Here is a 24926-nt window from a genome sequence, read left to right as displayed (position 1 = left end):
CATGAATCTGATTATGTGCTTATCAATTTCATTGCGAGTCCTGTGCGCTTGCGTGAGTGCAGTGACTCCGCCCACACGCTCTTCTGATTGGCTGTGATTTTTGAATGATTTTGTCGGGTCTCATAGTCGTGTCACATCTGGCCTGAACAGACAAATTGCTTGTCGCTGGAATCTGATCGCGTCGCATCTGGTTGGGAGCGGGACACAGTGTTGTGGTCTACAAGCAATAAGACTGATTTGCTTTCAGTCAATACTACACTCTTGTTCTTGTATGGAAGCACTTTCATTCGAACCTAAAGATGAAGATGAAGAGCATCAGCAGCATGCAGAAGGTGGCCACATTGTCCATGGTCTTCATCAGTACCACCAGCTGCCTACGCAGAGCGGGGAGGAACCGCACCAGCTTTAGCACCCTGAGCAAACGGAACGTCCGCAAAACCGAAAACCCTCCGTCCCCTTGTCCGACGATCTCACACACACTGCAGAAACCAGCAGACAGAACAGGCGTGGTCAAAATATACAATGAATTTACAACAAAAGAATCAGAGCGTAAAGGAAAGCGAACAGCACAGAACCTGATGATGACGATGATCCCGTCGAAGATGTTGTAGGGGTTGCTGATGTAGTTGAACAGACCGCAGGCCGAAAGCTTCAGGAGCATCTCTAACGCGAACAAACTAGTGAAGACAATATTACTGATCTCCAGCACGTCTGTCAGCTCGTCCGGCTACAAGAAAAAGACAAGAAGAAGAATATGCAATACTACTCGAGTTTTATGTCATATGTCATAGCCAACCAATGTATATTTGTGTGAACATGCAGGACTATATGATCTTTTAGCCTGTTTTTTTTTGTCCACCAGATGAAAAAATGCAGTAATCGCACACCTCTCCTCTACAAGCGCATGATTTGAGGTATCATTCATATCTGTAACACATACGGTCCTGACATGAACTTAATACAAAAGATTAACTACAGTGTTGTTACTAGCATGACATTGTATTTGTGCTTCTTCTCTTTCTCTCCATGTGGGTTTATTTCTTTCCGAGGAAGAGCAGGCGCTGTTATTAACCGTGTCTACTGTAATGTAAATAATCATTTCCCTGGCAACAGTGTGAATGTCCTCTGCCTCAAACCGGTTCATCTCAGACTGCCTCTCTGTCACACAGACACACTGATCCTAACCAAGGGGGTTCATTAAATGCAATATAAGCCATAAACATGCATACAATCACAGCGCAAACAGCAGTGTGTGATCACTTTGTGTTACAATGAGTGTTTTTCTGACACTAGGGTATTTATATGTACAGTATATGCCAGCGGTGACACTAGGAAAACTGTATTGCTAAAAAGTTTCATAGTTCAGGTGATTAACTGAAGTTCTCATTATGGTTATGTTTCATTTAGGTATCAACTTTCTTAGATGTTTATCATAAAACTTAAAGGAAAAGACATTTTGTAACAGATTTTTTTTTTACAGCATGCAATCAGTTTAAATTTGTAAAACAGAACTTGAAATAGAACATACGGTAATCCATTTGAATTTGGACTACATAAATAATAATATTTGTTTATAAGATGCACAGATTCAGATCCAAAATGATGTATATATTACAAATAAATATTATAAATATATTATAAATATGTCTATATTACAAATTATGCGTTACGATATATATTTTTTAATTTAACATTCATTTAATTGCATGATTTATTTAATAAAGTACCCTACTAAAAACGTAGTCCTTATTTCCAATACAACAACATACAACAACAACTTATTGTATGTATAAATAATAAAAACAATAATAAACCTAATAATAATAATAGCATTAATAATAATAAATATTATATTATTATTGTTGTTGTATGTTCAAAAGCATTTGTTTTTGATTGGTTGTATTGAAAATAAGGATTAAGCTTTGGTTAATATTAAAAATATAATAATGTTATAAATGTTAAAATTATAAATGTTAAAAATATATATATATTATTATTGGATGTTTAAATAATAATAAAATGAAATCTACTACTAAAATTACTACTACTACTATACTAATAACAACAATTATTGTTGTTGTTGTATGTTCAGAAGGATGTTGTCGTATTGAAAATACAGCCCAGTAAAATATTAAAAATAATAAATTATTATTATTATTCTTGAAAAAGCTAAATTTAATTTTGTGGAAAAGATTTCCTATTTTCAATTATAGTTGATTTAAATATTTGTATAATTAGGTTACATATTGTAGAGATCTCTTTTAAAACTGCAGGATACTTGAGCAAAAGTCTCCATTTAATCTCTCCAATGTCTATTAGAAACAACTCAGATATTGAGATCTCACTTGTGATTTGTGTGTAAATGAGTGAATTGTTTTCACCTGTTCATGGTACTCCACACCCATGCTGAGTGTATTGATAAGGATTGCTATCATTATCCCTCTGTTGAAGTACTTGCTGTCCACAATCCGCCTCAAAATGGCTCTGGCATAATGAAAACACACACACACACAGTTCACATTCCCAGACTCCTTTTCTTCCATATCTTGGTTTCTTTTGCTCTGTTCCGAGCTGACGTCTGGCCCCTGCTTCTCTGGATCCGATTCACCGTTAGAGTCGCAATTAACACCATCACTTTCCTGGGCGCAAATTGGGCAGGAGGATGACTCCGAAGACACCAGCCCCACCCTGCTGTCTGCACACACACTCAAACATGTCCCTGGATACACACCTGGAGTGAAGGACAATGGTTTTAATATTACATATGAGTAGGACTGGGGCAAGTTGTCACATTGGATGTCAGTAATGAGGCCCAGTTTACACAAATGCTTGCTTTCTTATGCGTCTACTAAACTGACTCTCAATAATATCTCCGCTGACTACGATCACTTGAGTAAATAGTGTGACTAGCCCCAGCCACCCACATTATATCCAAATTCTCCAAATGCAACCTAATAATTAGACAATCCAGTGGTGCATTAGTGAATTGATTCCAGTTTAGGGCACTGCAGGCACGTGTCATTAACACACATGCTCTGTGATTTGCTATGACAATAGTGATCGATACTGTCTCTATTGTGTAATCAGAGCAAAGTCTGTCTACACCTGCTTTTTGAGACCCATCTGCTGGGACTGAGCTTTGATCATCTCCAACATGTTTATGATTTACGATTCATATATTTGTTGATCATTTCAAACAGATGGAGGGCACCAACCCCAGTCAAAAATAAATATATGTACAAGATTTCATGAGCATTTTTTTAATCATAATTTGGCACCAATCCTTTAATTACCCTAATGGGATCAAACTGAATTCCTCTAAGATGTTATATCTTTTAGCATTAAATAAAATGGCAATTCTACCGTTTACTGTCTTTGTTAGAACACAACATTTATTTTGTGGAAATAATATATGGCTACTGGCTTATAAAATAACAGCATATGGGAGTTTTAACATTTTAAATGGTATTTGCAGACGCTCTGGTGATATGTTCCACCAAACATCCTGTTTCCAAAGAAAATACACTACCGTTTGTTTAAGTTTAGGGTAAGATTAATTTATAAAGTATAAGTACTTTTGAACTTTATATTCTTAAAGAAAAAAAACACGTAATAAGGTTTCCACAAAAATATTTATATAGCAGCTGCTTTCAACATTGATAATATTAAGAAATGTTTCTTGAGTACCAAATCCATCCCAGGCAATTACAAGGATAAATGTGATTACGGGAATAAATATATCTTTTTTTAAATATATAAAATAACACCTGAGAGCAACCTCTTGACAACACAACAAGTTTTGCAATATCTATTAAACGCAATTTCACAGAAGTGTGGGAAAGAATGTACTTTAGAAGTTAAAACAAATCAAAGTTATGAATATATTTTGACCAAAATGTTGAAAAATCGCAAGGCTTCCTCACCAGGTACAGTCATTTCAGGCAAAAGTCAAGAGGCACAAAAATAATGACTAGACAGAGTGTGTGTTTGTGCAGACGGTTCCCTCAATTCAATTTGGAATTATTAGGGCATGACAAGTGCGCAAAGCTAAAGGAAAAAAAAAAGTATTTCATTATCTATGTTATTAAGTTAAAACCCTAGAGACAGAATTTACTTTTAATCCACAAACTAAGTTAAGACAGCAGGCCCAAAACGGCATCATTTCTACTCCATATGTTTTACAGTATGTACAGTGGCTCAAAAAGTATTTGTACCTTTAAGCCACAATTAATATATGAATGTAATAGCATCAGATAACAAAATACTGCTTATCTGTGTTCTTACCGTGCTGCAACTTGTAAGTATCATGGTATCCACTACAAACAGAGATCTTCCTGCCATAGAGTCCATGATGGAAAGCTGGTGCTTTGACTGCTCCGGTCGAGTGTGAGCGAGCGTGTGAGTTTGTGTACATTTTGGAGGGCAGGATGGTGGGATAGTTCATACCGAGCCTCAAACCCTTTAAATTTTGAAGTGCAAGTGGGAGTGATGGCGACTTTTTGGAATTTTGTGCGTCTCTATCGAGATGAAGGGTCTTCATTTCTATGCCATTGCTGAGGTAATGTTGATTCTGATGGGGGTGATGATAATGCAGCATACAGTATTGGGTCGGACCCATCTTTGTTCCATTGTCACTCCAATATCCATTAGTCCCACCCACTGAGAGGGAGCTGCTGGGATTGGCCACGCCCCCGTGTCTCTTAGGGCATAGTTCGCCATAGAGGCGTGCGGCGTGACGGCAAAGTTTACGGCAAACGTGGACGAGGTACTTCAGCATTTCTTCGTAGCAGGATCCTGGTTCGGTCAAGCTACCTAAGGTGGATTCATTACTGCGGAAACGTGCTCGCTGCTCCTTCATCAGCTGGTTCTCACGTTGTTTGGTCTCGGAGAACTGCGTTGCAATGACGACCAGGCACAGGTTGATCATGAAGAAGGAGCCTACCTGCGGACAAATCAGAGATGTTGAAAACAATAGTTCAAAAACATTACAGGACCACATATGGCAACTGCAAATACCTTGCTACAAGTATACTGATGTTTTGTCACTGGGTATTCATGCACATTTCAGAACACTGATCTTTCTTTTGTCTTTTTATCAATACAATTATAATTTGCATGGCGAATGTTAAGTGTATGAAGGCAATCCCCTCTGAATGATGTTTACTGTTTTAAATATTTTAAACCGTAATAATATTTCACATTGTTATTTTTTTTGTTCACAATATTAAAAAACTTTTTTTTATCAAATAAATGCAGCCTTGAAGAGCATAAGAGACTTCTTTCATAAACATTCAAAAATCTTACAAATCACAAACTTTTGAACAGTTGTGTAAGTTAAAGTAAGGGTAATGTACAAAATGTTTACTTTCTAAATAGTGCAAGTAGTTTTTAAGTTGACATATTTTAGTAATTTTTTTTAAGTATCTAGCTAAAAATACAGACTAAAAGATTCCACATTTAAAGGTGCAGTGAGCGATTTCTGAAAAACACTGTTGATATTTGAAATTCTGTGTTGGGGAAAGTTACTTTTAAAAGTAACGCGTTACAATATTGCGTTACTCTCTAAAAAAGCTTTTAGCTTTTCAAATTGACTGATGAAATCAAGAGCCAAAGGACATATTCTCAATTACTGTAAGTACATTTCATGCACAAACTGTGCAAGTCGACCTGTTTAATCACAATTTTGTCACACTCTCTGAGTAAGTCTCTAGGACACACCAGACTGAAACCTCTTATTAGAATTTGTTAAGTGTTAAAGGTGCTCTATGTAACTTTTCTACTAAAATGAATCCTTTTTTTATTGCCTGTGTGTGAAGGGGTTGTAATCACACATTAAAATGATCCACTTGTCGAGTTTTGCTATTACCTCTGAAGGCCAGTATTCCCATTTCCATGTGAAGTCTCCGGGTCAGATTTACCGCGAAATCCAACGGATGTGACGTGCATGCGCGCTCCCGAGCCTCTCTCCTTATATACAGTCTATTGTAGACGGTCAGGGAGTTACGTCCGGTTAAAGGCGCACGTTTTTCGGCTTATATCTCAGTAAATCTTGATCAATATTCCCAAGACTCTAATCGTTCGTAGTGCTGGACGGGGCCTTTCGAACGAGCCCACCCCCGAGGTCCAACTCGCCCGGCTCCCCGAGTTATAGCCGTTCGAAATCGGGGGTCCCAGCGAACGGCGATCCGGTAGGGGGCATCCCCGAGGCCCGCCACTCTAGCGTTCGGGCAAGGGTTCCCCTGGGACCTCCTCCCCCGAATTTGAGCTCTCTGGGTCTTTGCGTTCCAGAGATACGAGCGATTTTCTTCTGAGATCGTGACGTCACCGGCGTCCGCAATTTTGCAGTGCGCCCGATGGTTTTCTGCTAATATCTCCGCGAAAACACCACCAAAAACTATGGAACTTATATGGTTCTTTTCAGCTCGACTAGATGGTCCCAACGAGCTCGGTGCTCGCCGAATCCGTCTAGTATTATTATTATTATTATTATTATCCGAGATATTTGTGTAATAGATGGTATTGTCTATGAGTTCGAGCACGAGCGCTCTTGTAAAATTTGGTTGCAATCTGAAACATCACCACTAGAGGCCGCTAAAAGTTACATAGAGCACCTTTAAATTGAGCTGCAAATTATTTTATAGTTGCTTATAAAGTTGTTTATAGACTGATCACTGACCTTGGTTGAACTCAATGATTACAGGTAAAACAAAATAATGTGATTTGACTTGTTACTTCAATAAGACTGAAAATGCTCTTATTTCACACATGATAGATTTACACAATGATGACCAGTAAAATATGTACTTTAAGGGTCTAAGATTGTAAGGTGTAAAAAGTGTGATTTTCTCCTCTGAAGTGTACTGTAACTGAGTACAAGCATTTAGTTTCATTAGTGCTCAATCACAAATTCTCCAAAAGGATGTTTTTAATTTTCATCTCTTTAAGTATAGTTATCAAGTGAAATTACTCCAGTAATTTATATCTTGATGATAGCAAAAACCACTTCCATGCGACTAATGAAAGACTCCAGCAGAGGTTAAATGAGAGGAAGATGTATCCATTAATTAATTACTGCGCACTTACAATGATAAGGAAGATGAAATAGATGAAGTTGTAGAAGGAATGTGCATCCATGACATAATACATGATATCCACCCATCCCTCTAAGGTGATGACCTGATGAGAAAACAGAAACAGGATCATAAAGGTTACGACATCCGCAAAAGCAAGTACTGCTTAAAATATAGCCCTTCTCTCAAGTGTCAGAATACAAAGGACATCTTCCAATATTGTTCATCGCTTACAGAAAACTAGGTCAGGAAACACTATGGAATGATAAACGTCATGCTGTGGTCAATTGGATTTACCTGATAAATCTCCATGCACATTCCCAATCAGATTAGTAAAGAATATGATAAATATTGTTGCACCTAAAGATTAGATTAGAATGGAACATGATAAAACTTGATTTCCTGGGACAGATAAGTTGGTTAATGATGTAATAGGATTCACTCTCGCTGTAGCCCCTGGCAACCATTCACTTCATTTACCAACTCTGAAAGTAAGTGTCTCTCTGTGCCAAAAGAATATGTGAGGATAAAAAATATCAGCGCCTGCCAGGCTTAATATACACTCAGCGAAAATTGTAATGCACAACTTGGAGCGGATGTCTAACACGCAAGTAGAGAAAAATAGAAAGTGTTTAACTGCCTTGAAAAAAAAAAGATGACTTTGCTTTTTCTTTTTTTTACATAAACTCATTCTATACTACTCTTTAAATCTTTTTGCCAACTCACAGACACGCATACACACCTGAAAGATAGCAATCCATGCATATCCAATGTTGTCAAAGTTGATAGCCCCATTATGGGGATTGTGTTCGCTTGCTTTGCAGATGTTGTAATACAAGTTCCAGTTTACACATCCATGATGAGGCGGTTCTTTAAAAACCAGATCTGTGACATCATCAGGCGTGAGTTCACAATCAGCCCCTCCCACTCTGCGTTTGGGGATATTGTAGCAGTGCAACATTCCGTTCTCCCGAATGGTGGAGCAAATGAAGGGGATGTCGTCTGTTTCTTCCAGTCTGTAGTATTCGCTCACAGACTCTGAAACATTATACAGCCTGCAGACAGACCACAAAGTGTAGGTTAGGGAGAGACACACGCACGGTGCAGGGTTATTATCGTGAACTAAAACTAAAATAATAAACAAATAATTTCACTACTTAAAATAAAATAAGCATAAACAAAAAATAAAAATAATATTATTATACTGCATATACACACTGAACAAAATTATAAATGCAATACTTTTGTTTTTGCCCCCATTTTTCATGAGCTGAACTCAAAGATCTAAGACTTTTTCTATGTACACAAAAGGCCTATTTCTCTCAAATATTGTTCACAAATCTGTCTAAATCTGTGTTAGTGAGCACTTCTCCTTTGCCGAGATAATCCATCCACCTCACAGGTGTGGCATATCAAGATGCTGATTAGACAGCATGATTATTGCACAGGTGTGCCTTAGGCTGCATGGCCACAATAAAAGGCCACTCTAAAATGTGCAGTTTTACTGTATTGCTGCAACATGAGGTGATGGTCGTGGATGAATGGCACAACAATGGGCCTCAGGATCTCGTCACGGTATCTCTGTGCATTCAAAATGCCATCAATAAAATGCACCTGTGTTCGTTGTACATAACATACCACCGCCACCATGGGCCACTCGATTCACAACGTTGACATCAGCTTATTTTATATCAGCTCGTCGTCAAGGCAGCATTTCTAATTTTTGTTTAGTTTAAGTGAAAAAAAAAAAATCCTCAACGAAAACAAGTGAATAACTAAATAAACTTCATAAAAATGCATTTTATATATTTCACATGTTTAAAAAATATTAACATTTTTTAAATAAAAAAAGACAAAAACACAACAAAATTAACTAAAATGAAAACAAAATATACAAATGAACTATTCAAAATACTGACAAAATTATAATAGTATATCAATTATACTAAAATAATGTTAAAACTGTTTTTTTTTTATAATGTGTAATACATTATTTGTGATTGGATTTTTACTGAATAAAGATTTCCATAATTCTTTTAAGATCAAAATCAGCTCAGATAGCAGAATCTATGAATGATATAACTCTACGTCTGGTACTTTCCACAAATATGGTACACTTTCGAGGCACAAAATTCTATGATTTATTGATACACACTAACACATATCTAACATAAAATTGGCATGACAAGTATCTAGTTTTAAACACATCAAAAGTCTGTATTCCCTCATTAAATTGGCGATTTGATCTGTTTTTGTCTTTTCTGCTGTATCCAACTTTTTAAATTATTCAACGGTATCATCATTTTGTGAAATTCACATTCATTGTAATAAAAACAGATTTAAATTATTAGTTAATTTATTAATTTTTCACATTATTTATTAACATGCATTGTCTTGTATTTTGACCTTTTGAGGTTGGCAATCAATATTTTGTTGCTTTTATTTATTTATTTGAGCTTATCTAATTTATTAATTTGCTTTATTTAACCCTCATGTGGTGTTCAAAACCCTATAACACCTGTGGTGTTCCCGGTCAAAAATGACCGGGCCATAAAAAAAACCTTATAAATCACTCATTATACCATATTTTCACCCAATCTTGGATTCAATCTTTTTGTCAACATGTTCTCTTTCAATTAGGACTGGTTTTATATTTTGATTTGCATCTGAATAATCATAGGCCTCATTTATTTGAGAGTAGGCATTTCATTTTTTGAGTAATTTTTAAAAAAAATTTGAATAATTTTGAAAATATTAAATAAAATCTGAAGAAAATTGGTATTGTTGATCACACTAGTCAACTTAACATTTTCACCAGGAATTTTGTTTTGAAACTTTTGTTTTGTAAAAAATATGGCACATAGTCACACTTGTGGTGTTCCCGGTCAAAAATGACCGGCCTATAAAAAATAGCTTATAAGTCACTGATTATACCATATTTTTACCCAATCTTTGATTCAATCTTTTTGTCAACTTGTTCTCTTTCAATTAGGACTGGTTTTATATTTCTGTTTGCATCTGATTAATCGTGGGCCTCATTTGTCTGAGAGTAGGCATCTCATTTTTTGAGTAAAAAACAAATAATTTATGAGTAAATTTGGAAATATGAAAAAAAAAATGAAAAAAAATGGCTACTGTTGATCACACTTGTCTACTCTAATGTTTCACCAGGAATTTTGTTTTGAAACTTTTGTTTTGTAAAAAATATGGCACATAGTCACACTTGTGGTGTTCCCGGTCAAAAATGACCGGCCTATAAAAAATAGCTTATAAGTCACTCATTATACCATATTTTCACCCAATCTTGGATTCAATCTTTTTGGCAACTTGTTCTCTTTCAATTAGGACTGGTTTTATATTTCTGTTTGCATCTGATTAATCGTGGGCCTCATTCATCTGAGAGTGGGCATGGTCAAAAATGGTCACAATGGCCGACCATTGAAAGTGAATGGGAGAGACTGAAAATAACAGAACAATTTAGTTTTCAGGAGCATGTTCATTATTTTCATGTACACATATGAGCATGTGTGCTTGCAAACATCGAGCCCTTGGACCTGTGCATGTATCGATACATTTATACACACGCTACCCAGACACACACACGTTAAAACACACAAACTTTTTTAAATATTACACACATTCTTTTCCACAGAGAGAAATTTGATCCTACCCTAACCTGCATCTAATATACATTTATCCATCTGACATTACCACACACACACACACACACACACAGGCCGTGATCAGATTTTTGATTCAGAAACTAGTGAGGAGGAGGAAATTCAGGATGCATCTTGCAGTGGAGATGTTTCTGAAGAGGAAGGCACCACTGAATCGGCTACGGAGCTTGAAACAACTGATGAGGAGCAGTCGTCCAGTGATGAGGGCCCAGCTGAGGTTACCGTTTCATTCTGGTCAAAAGATGGAACTTTGTCCTGGCCTTCATCCCCACCTATGAGGCAAGGCAGGTTTTCTTCTGAAGGCCTTCCTCTTCAGAAACATCTTCACTGCAAGATGCATCCTGCATGTCCTCCTCCTCACTAGTTTCTGAGTCAAAAATCTGATGAATAACATCATGTGCAGAGCTGTTTTGCCATTGTGCTGCCACAAATGAATGACAAGCAAGGTGCTGTGAGGCATTTATATATGCCTGTGCTATCACATGATGTATATTTGTAAATATTGTCTAGTTCTGTGTGAGAACCTCACAGTTCCAAAACAAAATGTCATAATATTTTGTCTGGAAGCTGTGATGAAACAAGACCATGAAAGAAAGATTCTTTTGAAGCCGTGTCACTGCAGTCACGGCCAGTTTGTGTGTGTGTGTGTGTGTGTGTGTGTGTGTGGTAATGTCAGATGGATAAATGTATATTAGATGCAGGTTAGGGTAGGATCAAATTTCTCTCTGTGGAAAAGAATGTGTGTAATACTCAAAAAAGTTTGTGTGTTTTAACGTGTGTGTGTCTGGGTAGCGTGTGTATAAATGTATTGATACATGCACAGGTCCAAGGGCTCAATGTTTGCAAGCACACATGCTCATATGTGTACATGAAAATAATGAACATGCTCCTGAAAACTAAATTGTTCTGTTATTTTCAGTCTCTCCCATTCACTTTCAATGGTCGGCCATTGTGACCATTTTTGACCATGCCTACTCTCAGATGAATGAGGCCCACGATTAATCAGATGCAAACAGAAATATAAAACCAGTCTTAATTGAAAGAGAACAAGTTGACAAAAAGATTGAATCCAAGATTGGGTGAAAATATGGTATAATGAATGATTTATAAGCTATTTTTTATAGGCCGGTCATTTTTGACCGGGAACACCACAAGTGTGACTATGTGCCATATTTTTTACAAAACAAAAGTTTAAAAACAAAATTCCTGGTGAAACATTAGAGTAGACTAGTGTGATCAACCGTAGCCATTTTTTTCATATTTATTTTTCATATTTCCAAATTTACTCATAAATTATTAGTTTTTTACTCAAAAAATGAGATGCCTACTCTCAGATAAATGAGGCCCACGATTAATCAGATGCAAACAGAAATATAAAACCAGTCCTAATTGAAAGAGAACAAGTTGACAAAAAGATTGAATCCAAGATTGGGTGAAAATATGGTATAATAAGTGACTTATAAGCTATTTTTTATGGGCCGGTCATTTTTGACCGGGAACACCACAAGTGTAACAAGGTAACAATACTCCCACAAAAAAATACGAAAATTTTCAAAAAAACACTGAGATTTAGTTATACCGTTTGGGAACAAAGTCACTAAGTTTCAGTCCAAAGCGATAACATTAACTAGTACTTTCGGGAAAAAGAAAATCTTCTCCGGGTCAAATTGACCCGAACACCACATGAGGGAAAAAGACAGCCTTTTGATATAAAGCAGTAAAAAAATAGTCAAAACTACTACAAAGCAAAACACAGAATGCTAATTTATTTGACATTTAATATTTGCAGATTGCACTGCATTGCATTACATTTTGATTTAGCTTTCATATATGAAGTGTCTATTTAATATTGTGGCAACACAAGCTGAAGACTCCTGTGACTCGTTCTAACGGAAGCATCCCTCTGTGACCACCTCAAAGCTACATAATAATGGGTGATAGTTTGGAGCATTTTGTTCTCTGAGCATTTACAAACCATTTTGAGCCAAGTGAGCTTCTGCTTTGATCTGTTTCACTTCCTGCTTATTAAACCGAGAGAGCCAGAAGAGCTTTCAGCTGAACTATTAGGTAATCACATCATCTGCAAACATGTTTATATTAGGTTTTCAGAGAGAATGTTAAAGATAATGGCCCATGTGCTACTTAAAGCATATCTGAAATAAAGCAGCATAAGTTTTTTTTATTGTAATATTTGCAATCATGCAACATGAATTGTAAATGCTATAGACTTAAAAAATGACATTCTATGTATCTTTTATTAATGCACTAAACTCAAAACAGATTGCTAATTTACTTGACATTTAATAGCAAGATGCACTGCATTGCATTAAAAATTTACATTGTTAGAAACAATGTGCTAAAATTGTACCTTTAGGGGTGCAACAGCTTGTCCCTGTGGCAGTACCCTTAAAAAGACAACTTATAAACTTGCATTTTAGGTCCCTAAAGTAGTAATATGTACCTTTATGGTTAAATTATGAACTAATTAATACAAATAGCCAACACTTCTAAACATAACAGACATTATTATTGTTTTCAAACGTTAATCAAAATATCTGTCAAAATCAACAATACCGCTGCCACTATAAGAGAATGTTGAATAAAATAGCCTGAGAATTGTGTTACATATCTAAAACTTAAATAACCAACCTTTTTCCACCAAACACACACACACACACACACACACACACACACACACACACACACACACACACACACACACACACACACACACACACACACACACACACACACACACACACACACACACACACACACACACACACACACACACACACACACACACACACACACACACACACACACACACACACACAATAAAGGGTCTGCAAATAAGCATTCATCTGCAGATTATAAGCCAGTAAATTCAGAGGACATGGATCCAAACCATAACATTTGTCTGGTTCTAGTTTTGTAGTCTTCTAGATAAAACAATTCCCTCTTTTGTCACACTAAAAGATTGCCCAGAGGTCATCTGTTTTACGAGCTCATGCACTGAATGTATTACACAGATATTCTGCAGTTTAGCAAAGACCTGATAGAAATAAGACACAAATTACCTTATAAATTCTGTATTTAATTGCATCAGGGTTCACACTGCTATGTTTTTTGGAGGTTAGCGAGATGTGGGGGTGGAGGGCACTAATGACTGCTTTTCTCAATTTAATTGGGTTATTAGGAAGAAAGAAAGAAAGAAAGAAAGAAAGAAAGAAAGAAAGAAAGAAAGAAAGAAAGAAAGAAAGAAAGAAAGAAAGAAAGAAAGAAAGATGCAAGAAAAGTCCATCAAGGCCAGGATAGTTGTTTTTCTTTGTTCAAAATTAATTAAAATTAAAATAGAAAGGAGTGGACTCCCTTATTAGAGTGCCAAATCATGTGGGAAACAAAACTGGCTGCAGGCTCCGAAAACAACGAGAAGACGTGCAAACAGACAAATTTGCACATCCAATGGGACTCACTTAGACAGAAAGCTATCACACCTGTGTAATATGACTGGCAATTTCTGTGTGTGTGCTGCAAGCCATGGTAAACATTTATTAACTGGGTCATTCTCTGAAACGAGTGCCTTTCCCAGTTTTACATGGTTACAGTGTTTAAGTGTTAATCAATTAGATTGTGACATCTAAAGCCAAATTAATACATTTCGATATACACTGATGTAATTATGCCTTCATAAAGATATCATGGTTTATGATTTTAGTTTAATGTGATATTATAAGCCTTATGTTTAAGGTAATTAATGTCAATATATATATATATATATATATACATATATATATATATATATATATATATATATATATATATATATATATGAAATCAAATTTAAGTAGTTTGTTAAACCAAATCATGGTAAGAGGGTTGAATTTTTAAAATTTTACCTTAATGAAAAAAAATTAAGGTCAAATTTAAAAATTACGGTCTCTTCTGTTTACTTCTCGAAAACATGAATTTTAAGTCGTTAGAGAGAGAATACATTTTAATCTTTTTTTAAATGTGAATACTTGCCATTACAGCAAAAAAAAAAAAACGCATCCACATGAAGAAAGATGGAAAAATACAGTGAAAGTTGACGAGTTATTCATTGTTAAAATTATTTTTCAACATACTGTAAGGCACGCTATACACCCACTTTGTAGAATGACACAATTAAAAAAAAGTTTCAATAAGAAACGAGAAAAGGATTTTTCGGAGGTAAAGGCCGAATCTTCGTTTAATGCAGATAGCAGCGGATGGACTGAAGTGGATATTGCAAGTGGTTTTTGACAGACAATGCAATAAATGTTGTATGCACAAGAGAACTGTGTTTTTAAAAGGGCAGCATAATTTGAGTGAGAAGCGTTATTGTAACAGACGTTGCTTGGATAGTGTTGGGCTTTGGGGAAGGGAACTGGAGAGAAGCAGTGATGCACCTGAACGGGTCAAGGCTTCTTTCAGCAGACTGGCTTTCTGGTGTGCAGTACATCAGGGTGGACAGTTGTCAGAATGATTCACTGGTGCAAACTGCCTTATGGATAATCATTATTCAACTCTTTAATTTGTACACTCTCTATGATCAACGAGGCCCTTATGGCGTATGTAATGCGAGAATTGATATCCTGTGTCAGCATACACTAAAATAATATAATGCAACATTTATACTTGGGATTGCTGTAATCTGCTAACCTAAATTCCTCATTAAAAGGTAATTCCAGGTCTATTAGCACAGACATTTTTTTCACATGTCCCTTAGTTTGTAAAAGCAATGGAAAAAGCGTTCAGTGGATCTAGTCAGTGTACTGACGAGGAAATGTATATTTAAAATATGCCAAACTTTTTCAATGGTATAAACAACTCTTTAAGGTTAAGTTACATCCAATATTTCTTGTCATGACCCTGTAAATCTGAAAGAAAATCTGAAAACTTTTGGTATATGGATACTGGACATATCTTTCATACACTACCATTTAAAAGTTAGTCAATAAGATTTATTTTTATTTTTATACTGAATAAAATTGCATTCAATTGATCAAATGTGGCAGTAAAGACATATATAATTGTATAAGATATTTCTATTTCAAATAAACACTTTCTATTAATCAGAGAATCCTGAAAAAATTAATCACGGTCTCCACAAAAATATTAGGCAGTACAACTGTTTTCAACATTGATAATAATATATGTTTCTTGAGCAGCAAATCAGCATATTAGAATCATTTCTGAAGGATCATGTGACACTGAAAACTGAAGGAATGATGCTGAAAATTCAGCTTTAACATCAATGGAATAAATTAAATTTGAAAATATATTAAAATAGACAACAGTTATTTTAAATTGTAATAATACTTCACTAGATTACTGTTTTAACTGTACTTTTGATTTGCAGCCTTGGTGAGCTTAACAAGCTTATTTACAGTTTTTTTTATTCGCTTTGGTACTATTTTCACAAGTAAGGTGTACATTTTCAAAACTCTTGGTGCTAATATCACAACAGACAAAAGTGCACTTTTTTCAAACATTTCATCATGTTTTCAATTGTGTTAGTACAATTCACAAAATCACAAAGTATCCTTTTCACAACACAAAATAAGTGTTTCATCTACATTATTGTTTCATTCATAGTAACTGCCTTTCATAAAGCTTTTACTATCAAACTTTTGATTTGCATCTCTTTTTGTTCAGTTTAATACAGTTGTCTATTATTTAATCCAACTGATCTTAATGGTTAATCAATGAATCATTTGGTAAACCTATAGATTTTCATTTCAGCAATATACAGTATATGGAATTTTGAGAACTACAGAAATAAAATGTGCGTTTGTACGAACATATAAATTACGTGTAACCACACATGATGAATACTCGTTATTGCTAATTGATTTCCCATAGTGGTAACCACAATTGGTTACTATATATAAAAGTGCGGGTGTAAACACTGGCCATTTCTTTCAACATGGAGCAGGATAGACAGCAATGAATAGGAAGAGATCGTGGACAAGGGATCCGTCAGAGAGGTGGGCATGGGCACCAACAGAGGTCAGAGAGGTCAGAGAGGTGGGCATGGGCACCAACAGAGGTCAGAGAGGTCAGAGAGGTGGGTATGGGCACCAACAGAAGTCAGAGAGGTGGGCATGGGCACCAACAGAGGTCAGAGAGGTGGGCATGGGCACAAACAGAGGTCAGAAAGGTGGGCATGGGCACAAACAGAGGTCAGAGAGGTGGGCATGGGCACCAACAGAGGTCAGAGAGGTCAGAGAGGTGGGCATGGGCACTAACAGAGAGGTCAGAGAGGTGGGCATGGGGCCCGTCAAAGGGTTGGTCATCAGAGAGAGGGAGGGAGAACTGCTGTCTCTAATGAAGTCCGGGCCATCATCGTTGATCATGTGGTGAGCAGAGGCCTTATTATGGCAGAGGCTGCCAGATTAGTTGATCCAAATCTAAAAAGATCAACTGTCAATTCTATGTTCAACTAAGGGCTGAGTATGTTCAGGTACAGCACTATATATTGTATTACTGTTACTATTTGATGCATCACTTACGTCATATGTATATTGGAACAACACTGTTAAAAGAACTAACCAAAATATATTTTTTAGAGGGTTATGGTGCTTGACGGAACATCATCGGCCAACGGGCCACAGTCCAAGTGCCTGGACAACGTGGAGGAAACATCTCCATGTGCGCAGCTATCTCTGAAGATGGTGTCGTAGGACATTACTTGGCGTCTATAATGCTGCACATCTTATTGAGTTTCTCAATTACAGTAAATTGAGCCGCCCTGTCAAGGTGAAGGGGTCACCTATGTAATTGTGTGGGACAATGTCAGGTTCCACCAATCAGAGGTAGTTCAAGCATGGTTTCAGGCCCATCCCCGATTCATGACCCTCTACCTGCCTCCATACTCTCCTTTCCTCAACCCTATTGAGGAATTTCTTTCAGCATGGAGGTGGAAGGTCTATGATCGCCGACCCCTTGAGCGTGCCACCCTCCTTCAGGCCATGGATGATGCATGTGATGACATCAGTGTACTGTAGACCAATGTCAAGCATGGATTCGTCACGCCAAAAGGTTTTTTCCAAGGTGCATGAACAATGATAACATTCATTGTGATGTGGACGAGAATCTATGGCCAAATGCTCAAGACAGGCTTGATCCAAATTACAGTAATGTAATGTGTGCACTAAATGTTATTGTTTTGTTCTTATTTAGTTACATTTCAGTATAGAAAGTATAGGCCTACCTTATATCTGAAAAATAAAAACTAATTTGCCCAAATGATTGTAGAGGATGTCTTCATTGATCCTTCACTTGATTACACATATGATGGACATTTTGGAAATTATAGATTATGTAAATGTTGGGTAATGTAAGTGTATTGCCTTATGTGAAAACTGTGTAATCTGTCTTTTATAGCTACTGTAGCATATTAATTTCAGCACTTCTAAGGGTAATTTGAAACATGTATCTTGCATTGTTTGCTGTTGTATGAACTGATTGTTAAAAGTACTAAACTGAAAGAAGATCATACTGTTGTGTTTCGGTGATTAAACCAAATGTTCTCATTACATATTACAACAATCTTGTGTTTGAAACAATGATTATGTGGACTGAAAACATGTGCAACTGACTGAAAGCATTATATCAGGTTTTGAAAGAATGACTAGCTGCGTTACAAGTGTGATCAGTTTGGATTTTTGTACTAAGAGTTTTGAAAATGTACACCTTACATATGAAAATAGTACCAAAGCGAATAAAAAAAACTGTAAAAAATATTAAAAACTCTTACAGACTCAAACTTTTGAACGATATGTAGGATAACTCAGCCTACATGATATACATCAGTAGCACATAACCATGAGTTCATCCAAGTAGAAAAGCATTAAAAAATGTTTAATATCAAACATTTGTGGGAAAAAAAACACAAGTTCTTTAACAAAAATACAATCTTCACATATGTTTATGTGAAGCACATTACTGTACACACACTACTTTTTTGTCTTTTTACAAACTTAATCAATACTATTTGCTATGAGAATAGTATAATGATGATAATAGAATATTTCAATTAAACTCCCATAAAAATCTGGACAGTGGCCTTCAAAACCACCAAAAAGTCATTCATTCATCTGATGAAACAACATAAACAGGTTTCACAGAGGAACATATTGTACGCATACATGCGATTTCAAAGCATTTATTGTTGCAACATTATTCTTGACACCCAAGCCTAATTTTTTCAAACCCCTGCAATTTGCATGTATGGAGCAGCTTGCATTAAAACGCATTAGTTTTGCACTTACTTTCTGACGTTGCTGTCAAAGAAGCAGCGGTTCCGGAGAAGCCCCGCCCACAGCTGCACGCCGACGATCCCGAAGATGAAGAACACGAAGAAACACAGCAGCAAGACGTTTCCCAGCATCGGTAAAGTATCCAACAGCAATGTCACCAGGATCCGCATGCCTACGAGACACACAGATACATGATGTCACAAACATGCATTTAATAACACGTGCAATGAAGCATCAAAGCCATCGAGGTTCACTAGACGCATTTAGAGATGAGACTCTGCAGTGTTACATTTAACTTAGATAACTCTTATCTGACATTCACATACTGAATGTGTGCCTGATGTGTTCAGTAATTGAGCCGAGAAGTGAACAAACACACACACAAACACAAACACAAACTTGCGAGGCTTTGGCTAACGCTCGGTGGTTTGAGAATAATCGAATTGGAAACTTAACAGCCATGGGCTCTCACTCCTCACTGAGTCCAAAATCTATTACTGCTTTGCTGAACACACACAGACACACACACACACACACACACTTATTTGGAATGTGTAGACAAAAGGAGTGTGCTATAAATGGTAAGAGTGCATGTCAAGAATTTACGGTCTCGCCCTACATTAAACAAAACAGACACTTACTTTCACTGTTGGACTCAATCCATGACTGTAACACACACCAGCACCTCTCTGAAGACTAATAGCAAGCGTGTGTGAGTGTTTGTGTATTATTTTGTGGTCCATCAACTATGAGATGTTGGACTGTGGGCACTTAGCTGCAAGAATCCGCGTCAGTGACCATATAATACATCATGGGAGTCTTGTCTACTCTTTGCGTGTGTGAATCTATAAATACAGCAGGCACATCTTTTTTTCAGCTTCCAGATCATTTGTTTTAAATCAATAGCTGGGTTGTAAAACAGTGACAGTTAAGAGAGAACCGAGAAAGATATACAGATGGAAACAAAGAGAGCGAAAACAGTACTCACTAGGAACTCTGTTGATGGCTCGTAAAGGTCGGAGAACCCGTACGGTTCTGATGGCTGAGAAACTAACATTATGACCATCTAAAGAATACTCCAACATCCTAAAACATAAGCAACAGAAATTCATTTAAACAAACTTGAAATGCAACACAACAGGGTAATACAGATAATATAGAATTATCTGTAATATAGATATCTGTAATATAATATATTAATTCTATATTACTGATATAATATAATATAATATAATATAATATAATATAATATAATATAATATAATATAATATAATATAATATAATATAATATAATATAATATAATAGTCGTTCATTCAGTTCAATGTCCGGTATCGTCTTTGTTCTACTGTATGTGGTTGTGTTTATTTTATTTCCTGTATTTTCCTCTATCTTCTAAAGAGTGTTATTATGGACAGTCTTAGTTTGGAATAAAAAATAAATAAATAAAAATAATAATAATAATACAATAAAAAAAAATATAAATAAACACAAGGCAGATAATTAATAATATGATTTGATCAGTTTAATTTATATGTAACAAAATATTAATAAGCAGCAGTATTTATCATACTTTAATGCATACATTAATGTTCAAAGGTTCGGGGTCAGTAATTTGATGTATGTTTTTGATAGGCGTCTCTTTTGCTCGCCAAGGCTGTATTTATTTGATGGAAAAATACAGTGAAAACAATATTATTGTGAAATATTTTTAGAATTTAAAAGAACTATTTTCTATTGTAATATATTTTCAAATTTAATTTATTTCTGTGATAGTAAAGCTGAATTTTCAGCATCATTACTTCAGTCTTCAGTCTCACATGATCCTTCAGAAATCATTTTAATATGCTGATTTGCAACCAACAGTTGTTCTGCTTAATATTTTTTTCAGGATTCTTTGATGAATAGAAATTTCAAAAGAACAGCATTTATTTAATTGTTTTGTAACACTGTACACGTTTTTGCTGACCCTTTAATCAATTAAAAGCATTCTTGCTGATTAAAAAAAAACATTCTTTAAAAAAGGTAGTGTATATATTTTTACTGAAACGTTTTAATACATGAAATGGCATAGGGGATTTTGGTAACATTTGTGATGCAGACCAGTGTTTGCTCTCGATTCATTGACTCATCATGTTTACTACATTAAATTTAAAACAGAGACATCTCTCTCTTACTGCTCTCACACACAGCAGCAAGAGAATATTTAATGTTACTAAATTGATTTCAAATATTTATATGTTCGCCCTGCTGAAAGTGAAACTAAGGCCAACGTGAATGTCTATGCTATTTATACTAGTTAGTGTTGGTTTAGTGCTGTTATAGCCACGCTTTTCACCTGATTGACCAATATAATATTTCTGGTAAAGGAGATTTATGAAGGAAGTTAAGCTAATTAAGAAGTCTAGGGGGGAAACCAGCACACCAGCATCCCACAGTGGTTTAGAAATGTTTTTCCTTTGTCCGAATTAATGGCCAACTTACTCACACAAGAGTTTTAATGAGTGATCAGTAACTTTAGATTGAGCTGCCTTTTGGAAAGAGAGGAAACCGTGTAGAAATCAGTGTCAGTGACAGTGCAAGTGACAAGAGAGAAAAGATACAGACAGACACAGAGACTCTCGCCTGGTGGTAATTGTCATTCATGAGCTTAGCTGTGACACATCGACTTGACATTAGAACTTGACCTGACATTAAAACTGGATTTGACATTAAACAAACACACACAAATGCACGCACACACACACACACACCTTGTAATAGTTAAGAGTTTAATGACTCATCAAATTCTTGGAATCACACACTAATAGTTGACTTTTTAGATGTGAGCGTGGCAGTTTCAGGTTTGTGATTGGTCACTCACCCAGCCATGACGATAAAGAGGTCAAGGCGGTTCCAGGTGTCGCCAAGGTAACATTTCGGGCCGAATACCCCCAAGGCCACCATTTTTAACACCATCTCCACAGCAAAGAATGCAAAGATGAAGTCATCGAAGGCCTGTAGAGTGAAGAACCGTGAACACATTCAACCACTACATGGAAAAAGACAAATGACCATGTCATTTATTTAAAGTGCATTTTTATATCGGTCTAATCGAAAATCATGGTTTTTGGTTCAAACCTCTAAAAACTGTTAAAAGTTTAAAAGCAAACAACACTCCCCATATCATTTTTTTTTTAAGTTGACTATGCATAGTAATTAAACTGCTCTCAATTAATATAATTCTCTAAAATGTACAGTCTACTAGATTGCATTATGTAGGGTGAATGTGAACCAATCCAGTACTCAAAAATTATGTTTTAATGTTGACATACCTGAAAATGTAGTTCCCATGATGCTTTGCATGGGACTTACAGGGAAGACTGATAGTGTTTAATGTTCAATTATGTTGGGATTTAGAATAGCAAAAGCCTGAAAATGCATCATGTCGCATATCCAAAAGGTATTCATTTCAATACAAAATATCAGTCTAAGTGGCATATGCAAATAAATGATCTACCTTCACTTTCAACAAACTGGTCCCAGGGTGATTATCAGCGGATGTTTGAAACACAGATTTCCTTCTCTTAATTGATCTCATTTAAAGCAGCGCTTGTCTACTAAATTCACCACCTTCGACACTACATTTCAAGACGATCTCTGTCAGACTTCAAATTGCCTGTTGTGAACAATGTTCCTATTATTATGCAGAATCTACAGGTTATTTTTGAGATTAAAGAAGCGTATGTTGCAGAGTCTGTGGCTGATGCTTCATGGTGTCGCTCACGACAGTTGACATAACAGTTTCACGCCGCTCCGTATTGGAACTTTTCTTCTACATTGATAGTGTTGTACAATAAAACATATATTTAAAAATGATCTAATGTAATGTTTTTCTTGAAAAGTGTATTTCTACAGATATCACTTGGTTTGATATGTTGTAATAAAACATTATGGGGCTTAAATGTCTAATTCTTCAGGCCAATGTATGTGCTTGAAGTTGTATGTTTTAGTCTTTGAATGCTTTCTTTTCTAACTAACTCAAACAAAACAACAGATTAGATCAATTAATCACAGAGATTCAAATCTTTAAAGTGCCCCTATTATTCTATTTCAAAGGTTCCTAATTTTGTTTTAGATGTCTCCAACATGCATCCAAGGTCAAAACCACTTACATTTTCTTATAATATAGTGCATCATCACCTCTTTTATCAGTCTGAAACGGTTCAAAAAAGGATCCAGTTTCTATAAAAACCTCCTTTCTGAGAGCCTGCACTGCTCTGATTGGTCAGACGGCCCGGTCTGTTGTGATTAATTACTACAGCGCGTGTCGGAAACCAAACGCCCATTTCAGCTCAGCTTGATACACAGTATACGAACAGTATTAATGGTGTCGGTTTTACTGTCTCAAATCGAGTCCTAGTCCTCATCCTTTGGAACTGCCTGCAAAGTGGATTTGCTTTCGCAGCACAGACAACAGCATCTTCTCGACATGTCGACATCACGAACCAAACTCTTCCAGTCTCAGCTACATCTAGTGTTTGAGGACGTGTCAAAGTAGATGTTGTCCGTGGGCAGCCAATGAAGACCATAGGCTGGCGTTATGTAGATTTGTTACAAGACTCAGCCCCTTCACAATCGGTTCTTTCATTTGGTAGACAATAATTCGATTTATCATGTACTTTGTATCATGGAAAAGCATAATATGGGCAGTTTAGTTAATCTAACCATGTGTGTGTGTGTGTGTGTGTGTGTGTGTGTGTGTGTTACCTGCAGTATGCTGCACCTGTCAGAGTGGCACTCCAGGTCTTGGCAGGGCTGGAACATGCCGAGTGTGATGCAGTTGAGCAGAATCACCAGCATGCTGACTCGCTCAAACCACGTAGAGCTTCAGTTAAGGCCAATACAACTCACAAAGAAAAACAAATTCAAATATTCCTTTCACAGTCTGCATAAATATCATGTTTCATTAACTCTTGATCTTGGGGTCTTTTTAAAATGGCGTAAAATGGCGTGTCTCTCAACACAGTTTACCGTTTAAAATCAAAACATTGTTCAAAGGTTTTTGGCCTGTAAGATTTTTTTTTTGTGATGCAATGCTGAATTTTTCATTCTAATATCCTGATTTGCTGCTCAAGAAATATTTCTTATTATCAATGTTGAAAACAGTTGCTGCTTAATATTTTGGTGGAAAACGTGATATAGAATTATTTAATTATTTTCTTTAAAAATTGATTTTGTGTAACAATGTAAAAGTCAATTCAATTTAATGCTGTTACACTGGGGTTGAGATGGATCTATTTACAAGCAGTTTTCTTTTTAATCAAAACAAACTCAAAAATTACACTTCTTTAGGTTATCTAGAAAACACATTCAACACAGACAAAAACACAGGACACAGAATAACACCTATTAAAAGACGAGATCTGGCCAAGAGCAACTGAAAATGAGGGCTTTATACACATCATTCACTATTCTCTACATTCCTCCACTAATATAGTCCACTTGAAGGAGTGAATTAAAACGAGTGATTAAATTTGGACGTAAGCGCACCCGGAAGGGCTGCAGCTTTTGCATAGTTTTGCATGTGTTTGCTGTATAATAATCATTTGAAACTTAGCAAACTGGCAGCTCCAGTAGTAAGATGGATTTATCTTGAATATATGTCATGGAAACTAGCATGTATAAACCTTAATTAAACACTCAATTAAAAAGGATTTATACCTGTATGATATTACGCTGTAGCCACATTGGACCAGGGGTTTGGATAATGGATTCAGCTGCGAGCGCCATCTTCTGGTCAGACGCAGGAATTCAGTGCATTATGGGTATTCTCTATAGCTGTTGAGCGTACATCAGTTGTACACTCGTTATTGCGGTGCATTGTGAGATTAAATGAGCGCACTCACAAAA

The 24926-nt window shown here is 36.1% G+C and overlaps 1 protein-coding gene across 1 annotated transcript in view; it reads right to left on the bottom strand.

Annotated features, from left to right (window-relative positions):
- The window catches only part of cacna1hb (calcium channel, voltage-dependent, T type, alpha 1H subunit b), a 56209-nt gene extending 32264 nt beyond the window's left edge, over positions 1–23945 (bottom strand). The window contains exons 1-10 of the mRNA XM_056258733.1: positions 23784–23945; positions 21898–22031; positions 20024–20121; positions 19048–19207; positions 7813–8125; positions 7084–7176; positions 4285–4942; positions 2382–2731; positions 576–727; positions 294–479 (exon numbers count right to left, since the gene is read on the bottom strand). Of these exons, the coding sequence (XP_056114708.1) occupies positions 294–479; positions 576–727; positions 2382–2731; positions 4285–4942; positions 7084–7176; positions 7813–8125; positions 19048–19207; positions 20024–20121; positions 21898–22031; positions 23784–23876 (2237 nt within the window). The 5' untranslated portion in view covers positions 23877–23945. The remainder of the gene's footprint in view (positions 1–293; positions 480–575; positions 728–2381; positions 2732–4284; positions 4943–7083; positions 7177–7812; positions 8126–19047; positions 19208–20023; positions 20122–21897; positions 22032–23783) is intronic.
- Between the last annotated feature and the right edge of the window lie 981 nt (positions 23946–24926).

Source organism: Rhinichthys klamathensis, unplaced genomic scaffold (genome assembly GCF_029890125.1).
Source record: "Rhinichthys klamathensis goyatoka isolate OS25496 unplaced genomic scaffold, OSU_Roscu_1.1 h1tg000157l_1, whole genome shotgun sequence".
Classification (NCBI taxonomy): domain Eukaryota; kingdom Metazoa; phylum Chordata; class Actinopteri; order Cypriniformes; family Leuciscidae; genus Rhinichthys; species Rhinichthys klamathensis.
Note: the sequence above shows the minus strand (reverse complement) of the source record. Positions and strands in the feature narration are given on the sequence as shown.